The sequence below is a fragment of the Drosophila mauritiana genome, chromosome X (assembly GCF_004382145.1).
Source record: "Drosophila mauritiana strain mau12 chromosome X, ASM438214v1, whole genome shotgun sequence".
NCBI classification, from domain to species: Eukaryota; Metazoa; Arthropoda; class Insecta; order Diptera; family Drosophilidae; genus Drosophila; species Drosophila mauritiana.
Genome location: NC_046672.1, coordinates 22,071,011 through 22,080,509, shown reverse-complemented (window position 1 = coordinate 22,080,509; position 9,499 = coordinate 22,071,011). Strand labels below are relative to the sequence as shown.

Sequence of the window (9,499 nt, the reverse complement as noted above, 5' to 3'; positions counted from 1 at the left end):
CACGATTCGGTACCACCCGCCAAGCCGCCAAAACAGTCATTGCCCTTATGAGCTGATTCGAAACTGCTACTATGTTGCAAATGCAGACACAGCACTTTGACAGGATGTGATTGCGACAATTCTCGATTAAGAAACAAGAACCGCCGCACCAGCACTTCGATATATACATGTTGCCAACGAACACTAGAATTCTTTTGTAAACATTTAGCTTAGCTTAAGTCTGGAAAGTAGAAGCACAATCAGTTCCATTCTGGACGCCAAAAACTGAGATTGACTTTTTTCGGAGATCTTCTTCGGCGCTTCTCTTGCAACGCCTTGCCTCCGTGGTACTGCTGGCTCCTTGACGTGGACGACGAGTCGGCCCGGCCGGGACTAGGATATTATGGGGCACGGTGTATCGTCCTGGGGCGAGGCAACGCTCGTCCTGGGACCACCTGTACCGACCACTGACTCCACTGTCCTTCTGGAACCCGCTTCGTCGCAGTCGTCTCCTCTGGAAGACCACCCGCCGGTCGGTCTGGGTTTAGGATGTTATGGGGCAGGGTGTATCGTCCTTGGGCGAGGCAACGCTCGGCCTGGGACCACCTTCGCTGGCCACTGACTCCAATGATCCTTACGACACGTCAGATCCTTCTCCTCCACTCCCAGGATCTCCACTTGCTTGTGGTGATTCGTCCTTCTGAGTCCTTCGGGCTTCTTGCCGCCCGATGCTTGCACTGCTCCTTTTCTTCTCGTTTGACCGCGCGTTCACAATTCCGAGATCCTTCTGTTAACACTCCGACGCTCGGCCTCCTTCCGCACGCGACCTCTCTGTCTCATTAACTGTCTCTCTCTCTCTCTCTGTGCTTGCTCTTTTATTACAATCCGCAAACTCCGTCTCGTCTGCATCAAAGAATCGCTCCAAAGCAACTGAGCGTCTATAGAATCGCCGGCGCGACTTAATGGCTCGATTTTCTTATCGCCGAACCCCAACACCAATGCAAAGAGTTCCATGTGTGTGCGTGTGCGTGTGTCTGTGTATGTGTGTGGGCTTAGAGTCGAGTATAATGCTGATTTGGTAATACCCTACAGTTTTCCAAATAGCTGATAACCGCGCTTAAGTACCATATAGTATAGTAGAACTCATTTTTGGCAATCTATAAAGATATGATTATTGCGTGACTTATTTTTATTGGTCCTATGGACCGTTTATTTTGCTATTTACAAAAAAAAATATTTTCTATTAATTTGGTGACTCTAAATTTAGAATTTTTCTTGATGTTTGGCCATTCTCCACCTCCTGGCATCCAGCTCCTGCTTATCCTGCTCATGCTGCTTATCCTGCTCATGCTGCTTATCCTGCTCATCCTGTGATCCTGATCTGTGTCTCTCTTTCTCTCTCTCTGGTAGGTAGCCTCTTTATCGTCTTTTTGGCCGCACTGCTCTTTTTGGTGACTTGTGTGTGTGTGTGTGTGTATGAAAGTTTTCTTGCTTTTGGGGGAAAAAACCTATAATTCTGGTGAACCCACCTCCGTGTAACTTGCTCCTCCTAGTATTCCAAACGTGTGTGCATTGCGTTGTCGTCGTCTTCAGTTCTTCTGTGTGAAAATATAATTTTCCGAAGCAGCCACTTCACAAGTGGTTTACTGGAGTGTATGCCTTCTTTTCGGCGGTGTTCTGGTTTCAAAACTATATTGGTTTATAGTTTGATTCTCTTCCTCCGTGTCCCATTCCTTATCGTCATCCACATCCATCACCATTATGCCATTCAGTGTGGGAAACTTTATGACGGGCAAAGTTATGCCCTGCTGATTGCCTTCATTCATCAGCTTCTGGATGAGATTGGCGATATCCTCGCGCTTCTTGGTTACTGTGAGCAGGTCAAACCAATCGATTAGCTCCCTAATGGGCAGCTTATAGTTAACGATGGGTTTTGTGAAGAATTGCTCCGCATACTGCAGCAGATAGAGGCCGCAATCGGTGAGATTCTTCTGCTGCGGCACCTCCACAATGAGACCTGGCATATTATCCCCGTTGAAGTTGCGCGCCCGCTCTTTCGGATACTTTGCCTTGTACTCGAAGTTGAGGTAATCATGCAATATGGCAATATCTCGATCGCGTGAGTTGCCCTTCAACGAATCAAAGATGAGAATCAATGGCTGTTTGATTGGAATGTCTTCGCCGGGTGTCTGTACATCATGGTTAACCACGGAGGTCTTCAGGTTTGGAAAACATATGATGGCCAGTATCCAATGGGACTTCTCGTTGAATGGTATTATGATGAAATCCTTCTCGAATATATTCACGGTTCGTGTCCACTTATTTACCCTTTCGTGACGCCTCTTGGCCACCGGCTCCTTCGTGTTGTTGGGACTCGTCTCTGTGGTCAATCTCATGTGGAAAAATGTGCTAAAGATGTGCGTCCTATCGCGCTGACCCTCTGGTATGATGTTATTCTTTAGCCAGCGCAGATAAAAATCAATGATTATGTCGTTCAGAAATGAGCCTTCCTTGAGACACATATAGTCCTTAATGGTGATGCTCAGGCCACCGGTTCCGGTGGGCGGATATGTGAAAAGCGTTGGATTCTCGTCGACGGAGAGTCTTCCCTCTGTTTGGCCATTGTCGGCGGCGGTGGTCTCCTCATCCTCGCTGCTCAACAGCACAATGACTTCATCGTCAAAGTCCCTGCTTATTATCCAGTTGATGTTCCGGCGCAGGCGACTCTTCTCTGTGCGTTCTGCAGGTGTGGGTATAGTGTCACTAGTTGCTTTCTCGGCTGGCGCCGGTATGGATGCAACATTCGGTTGCACCCGCGATTGAGATCCACCAGCTGTCTCTTCCGATTTCTTGCTAACAGTGGCATGTGCGACTTGGTCCTTCGACTGGATTGACTGGGAGCTTGCGACAGCGTCTCCAGCTGGTTGCACGCCCTGAAGACCATTGCTCTTCTTTGGAGAATTTGAGGTGTTACCCGTGGGGGTTTGATTTCCCTGTTTATTGCCAGATGAACCTGGGTTGCCTTGAGCACCAGCAACTTGATAACCATTGCTGTCCTCTGCAGAATGACACTTCTTCTGTTTCTTGGTCTTGGGAGTATTGGCGTCTTGATTCGCCGACGATATCGCTTTGTCAGCATTGGTGTCTCCCGGAGCGCGATGTCTTTTCTTGTGCTTCTTGCCTTTGGTTGCAGATGGCTGGCAACCATTGTTGGCCACCGAAGTCTCCGATGGCTTGACAACCGCAAGAGATGGTGGCACTTCAACGGGCACCGCGTTGGGAAGAGCGGCACCAGCGGACGCCTTTGACTGATGCACCTTCTTGTTGAACTTCTCCGCATGGGCAATCGTATCGGCAATGGTATCACCGATGGCGAAGCCCACCGATGGCTTGACAACCGGAAGAGATGGTGGCTCTTCAACGGGCACCGCGTTGCGAGGAGCGGCATCAGCGGACGCCCTGGACTGATGCACCTTCTTGTAGAACTTCTCCGCCTTGGCAATCTTATCGGCAATGGTATCACCGATGGCGAATCCCACAGAGACCACCAAATGGATAATACCACCGGCATTCTCCATGCAATCAATCGTGATGTTATCCTCCATATGAAGGTTCATCTTGAGAAACAGCTTTTGCACTGTAAACGCATGGATGGGCAGCTTGAAGGTGACGATGTGCTGCTTTCCAGTGCTGTAGATAATGAGCACCTTGGCACTCCGTTTGTCCTTATCCGTGTCGGCTCGATTGATCAGCAATTGACGGGAGACTATAATGAAGTCGTTATGGGCGATTCGACTTACCATTTTCGGAGCCGATTCAACACAACATATGTACGCTAACGTTATGAATGTTATGAACGTTATGGGCTCATCTGAAACTGAAGTTTTAGAATACGATTGCAAAGTCTCGGGCTGCTTGATGTACAAGTTCACTGGATGGGTGAAGTCACCTTACACGGTGACTTCGATCACTATATTCCTTTCATTTTGCAACCAGTGTGATTTATGCGATATTTGATACCACAAAAATTTGGTTTCTCCCGATTTTATGATTTGTTTAAACGGCGTACCAAGTATCCAAAAATCATCTGAGAGATCGCGTGCGGAAGGAGGCCGAGTGTCGGAGTGTTAACAGAAGGATCTCGGAAGTGTGAACGCGCGGTCAAACGAGAATACCATATGCACAATATTGACCCTGATGTTGAAAGAAGAAGCACCATTATCACCCCTGTGGAAATTCCGTTAAATTACGTTTCGGCCATTCCTTCGATGTGGCCGTCACTTCATTCCAGGGGGGGAGGAGTTACCGATATCGCAGTACAGAGTATAATAAATGAAATGAAAGTAAATGAAATATTAACCAAGTAACCTCTGATTAAAGTGTGTGGTAATCTGCTGGATAGGCTGAGTGGTGTGGAGGCACCCGAGAAAGCAGCCCAGAGGATTGTGTGGCAACCGTACCATTAGTAGGCCAAGGCCAAAAAGGAAGAATACGGACCACCGCGCCCAGTTCAACTGTTCACTAAATTCACTCGTCACAAATGAAACATAAACGAGCATTAAACATAAACTAATATAAAAAAAATTTTGTCCACAATTATTATTCGAATTTTCTAAAAAATCTTTATCTTTTCTCAGATTTTAAGATGAGTACACACCTCAACACGCATACATCAATTGTCAAGGTTGAGTGAAACCACATTTACATCCAGTTTACGCTCTTCGAAGATTAAAAATAAATACCGCAAATACCTTATAATTAGTTTGCGCTTTCCTAAAAAAATTAAATTCCGCTGATACGTTTCAAGTATTAAGTGAACAACTCCGGTGCCATTGGTGTAGTATGCGCCTATGTAATATTAAGAACATTTAAGTATAATAGCATACTAACATATAGCAGCACTTTGTTTCTATGTTTATGTTTATGTTTATGCAACCAATAAGGCCCAAGGCGGATGTAACATGATCGTACACTTGAAGGCTACAAAGTATAAGTGCATGGTCAGCATTCCCACGCCGACCAAATGCATAATACATAAGTACATAGATCGCTCTCTCGATAAGCCTAGATATATAAGATATACATACATAAGAAAGCCGCTCCGCCGCTGGCGTATCCGGCAGCGCAGCTACGCGGCTTAGCCTAAGACGAAATATATTCAAAACTCACAACGCAGACACTGTAAAGACGTTGAACTGGCAGAACCATTTCCGCCAAACAAAAATTTAATAAAAATCAAATAAAAACCTAATTCAGCCTGACGGCTGCAATCAAAACCAAAAGACTTGTGTTATCAATGAACGACCCATTACATGGCGACCGTGACAGTCGTCCAACGATGGACAAATTAACGAAATAAAAAACACATATTGGAGGAAAACTGGACTGGAAGGCTGAGGAAGAAGACCGAGGAATCATTACATGGAACTTACAATTGCCAAAACTAAGGAAATATCTGAGTGAGTAGAGTTGTATTGAGTTATGGGAAAACACCGTGGCGGTCTAAATACCAAGCTGAACAAACGTATAGCCCACGTAAGGTGGCTAATATACGGTCAGCAAACGCCACCGGTTTGGTCGAAAGCTCTAAGGCTACATGCAGAGCTAGACCACTTGCTTCAATATCAGGAAGAATTGAAGACCCAAAAACTCGAGAAAACTTACTCAGAAAATACTAAAAATATAACAATAATTAATGAAGTTCCAAAACCAAAGGCATGTCCAGCACCAGCACCAGCACTAACGAAGGCTAAAAAGTCCTGCCCCCCGGACTGTGAAGGAGTCTGGAGTCCTCACTGCCTGGGGACTTGTGAGCAGCCATCAACATCATCAGCAGCCCAGAAATAGACAGCAGCGAGGGAGTATCAGCGTGCCACCCCCGGCGACGCCCAGCTGACACCAGGAGATGAACATCAGCAGCACTAAAATATTTACTAATTAACAATAAATATAAATATATATATAATTAAGTAGTCGTAACACTCATAAGTTAAAAAAATATAATTTTATTTAACTGAATAATTACAACTATAATTTATGTTGAAGAACACCGACCGATTATAATTAGGTCTCAAACTGAACTCATTTTCTTATTCTGATTTGGTTGACGTTCAAGCCTCGGTACCGAGCTTTTCCAATATGGACTTTGGACTTAAGGGAAATGATCAAATGAAGAGAAAAAGCTTCTGACTCAATTGTTCTATGCTTCTCTTGGATCAAGTGCATTTGCTCTTGGATACAAGTGCTTTGGTTTATAATTTGACACTTTTGTTTTTCGCAACTGCAAGTCCGAAGTTTGAACGTGGGGATGTGATGTTTAGTCTACTTGTGGGTGGTTTATTGGAGTTGGGATTTTTCCACTCAACCTTGGTTTTGAGGATCTTATGACAGTCCGTTATGGTTCTGGGTTTTTTCCAGACAGTCAATTATGGTTCTGGGTTTTTCCATTCAACCTTGGTTTCGAGGATCTTATTACAATTTGTTCTTATCTGATATCTGTTGGGTACATAGGGAGTGTATTTGGGTGTACATACTGTATGTGTAGTGGTGTGTAGTGGTGTGTAGGCATATGCTTAAGTCTTAGGGACTTATGGATATGTCACTCCCCCAACCTTTGAATTTGGCCTGTCCTCAGGTCGATAAATTTGGGTATATCATAATATTATTTCCTATCTGAATATCTTCATTGACATTAGTTTCTAGGTGCGGATGTTCTTCTTTTTGTTTGCTATATTTGACAATAATTTTCTTAGGTACATTTTTAAACTTATATGTTAAATACAGACTTAAGCTAATTATCATGATGATAAATGTTGTAATGCATATAATTTGATGGAAGTTATAATGTTTTACATGGTCTCTTATCATTTCTTTTGTTTGTAAATGATTTATCGGTTCTAATCGTGTAACATTATTAGTGATATAAATTGTTTCTGTAAAATCTGCTAAGTTGTTTGAAATTAGAAACTCATCTATTTGCATGGTACAATTTTTAATTTTTATAATGTTGTTTCCTGAGATTGTTATTTGGTTATTTGTACAATCTTGGTTAACAATTGTTTCAGGAATATTCCATGTTAAAAGTATATTTGGTTCTATGTAATTTATTTGAAAGTTTCTATGGGTTTTAGTATATTTGCATTGAGTTTGTTCTTGTTTTATAAGTCCAATAATACATTTGTCGAATATTATTTTATCTGTATCTTTATAAAATACTTGGTTATTGAATATATAAAACTTATCGAATACTTGCTCGGTTAGAATATAGTTATGTTCATCTGGGTACGGAACTATTTGGAATATCGGAACTTTAGTGACTTCGCTAGGAACGTGGGAAATAATCAAAATTTCGTTCGTATCTGTTTTGAGCCAAGTTGATGTTTTTATCTTTAGCATTTTCTCCGAATTTACATGTCTCAAATAATCGTGTTTTAATAATTTTGGGTTAAAAATTCCCAGTCTGGTTAATTGCATACCTAATTCTATATCTTCTATGTATTCTGTGAACTGTTGAAGATTGAATATAATTATCGCAATTTGCTGGCTTAATTCTTTTTCTAATTTGAGTTTATTAATTATGTCGATGCCGCTGTTGATTATGTCGATAATCATATTTAGATCATGAGTCTTTACGGAGTCTTCTGACATATTATTAATTCTTTCCTCTAGTTCTTCTCTATCGTCTTCATCTAGTGTACGAATAGGTATTTATAAGCTTTACCTACTACGTTTAAAAGACCTCGTTTGCTTCGCTGAATAATTCTTAAACCATTTATTTCCCTTTTTAGTTTATCAACTAAATATTGTATCTGTGGTACATTGGGATAATCATTTGCTTCAGTTACTAGGTTGTCGAACATTAGCATTGTCTTTGTTATATTTATACTCAAATAATGATATTCGTAGCTGGTTGGAATTTCCATTGTTCCAGTTTGGAATATAAGATATCCATTTTTCGCGCTTATTGGGTTTACTTCAATATTGCTGCATTTAACCATGGTGATAAATGATAGCATGCAACTAAGCATTATTAGGAATGTGATGTGTATCTTGCTCTTCATTGGTCGGTCTGGAATTATCGTATTTACTCTTATTAAATTTTTTCTTTTTCTTAAACTTTGATTTATAATGTACGATTTTCCTGCCGCGAAAACACCGTGGCGGTCTAAATACCAAGCTGAACAAACGTATAGCCCACGTAAGGTGGCTAATATACGGTCAGCAAACGCCACCGGTTTGGTCGAAAGCTCTAAGGCTACATGCAGAGCTAGACCACTTGCTTCAATATCAGGAAGAATTGAAGACCCAAAAACTCGAGAAAACTTACTCAGAAAATACTAAAAATATAACAATAATTAATGAAGTTCCAAAACCAAAGGCATGTCCAGCACCAGCACCAGCACTAACGAAGGCTAAAAAGTCCTGCCCCCCGGACTGTGAAGGAGTCTGGAGTCCTCACTGCCTGGGGACTTGTGAGCAGCCATCAACATCATCAGCAGCCCAGAAATAGACAGCAGCGAGGGAGTATCAGCGTGCCACCCCCGGCGACGCCCAGCTGACACCAGGAGATGAACATCAGCAGCACTAAAATATTTACTAATTAACAATAAATATAAATATATATATAATTAAGTAGTCGTAACACTCATAAGTTAAAAAAATATAATTTTATTTAACTGAATAATTACAACTATAATTTATGTTGAAGAACACCGACCGATTATAATTAGGTCTCAAACTGAACTCATTTTCTTATTCTGATTTGGTTGACGTTCAAGCCTCGGTACCGAGCTTTTCCAATATGGACTTTGGACTTAAGGGAAATGATCAAATGAAGAGAAAAAGCTTCTGACTCAATTGTTCTATGCTTCTCTTGGATCAAGTGCATTTGCTCTTGGATACAAGTGCTTTGGTTTATAATTTGACACTTTTGTTTTTCGCAACTGCAAGTCCGAAGTTTGAACGTGGGGATGTGATGTTTAGTCTACTTGTGGGTGGTTTATTGGAGTTGGGATTTTTCCACTCAACCTTGGTTTTGAGGATCTTATGACAGTCCGTTATGGTTCTGGGTTTTTTCCAGACAGTCAATTATGGTTCTGGGTTTTTCCATTCAACCTTGGTTTCGAGGATCTTATTACAATTTGTTCTTATCTGATATCTGTTGGGTACATAGGGAGTGTATTTGGGTGTACATACTGTATGTGTAGTGGTGTGTAGTGGTGTGTAGGCATATGCTTAAGTCTTAGGGACTTATGGATATGTCACTCCCCCAACCTTTGAATTTGGCCTGTCCTCAGGTCGATAAATTTGGGTATATCATAATATTATTTCCTATCTGAATATCTTCATTGACATTAGTTTCTAGGTGCGGATGTTCTTCTTTTTGTTTGCTATATTTGACAATAATTTTCTTAGGTACATTTTTAAACTTATATGTTAAATACAGACTTAAGCTAATTATCATGATGATAAATGTTGTAATGCATATAATTTGATGGAAGTTATAATGTTTTACATGGTC

General features: G+C 41.7%; 1 protein-coding gene across 1 annotated transcript; it reads right to left on the bottom strand.

Moving 5' to 3' along the window:
- Window positions 1–1,622: 1,622 nt before the first annotated feature.
- Window positions 1,623–3,767, bottom strand: LOC117148902 (ubiquitin-like-specific protease 2; the record flags this gene model as incomplete). The annotated part of the gene is made up of 2 exons (XM_033316609.1): window positions 1,623–3,234; window positions 3,394–3,767. Coding segments are annotated over 2 exons (1,986 nt in total), but the record flags the coding sequence as incomplete, so codon positions are not given.
- Between the last annotated feature and the right edge of the window lie 5,732 nt (window positions 3,768–9,499).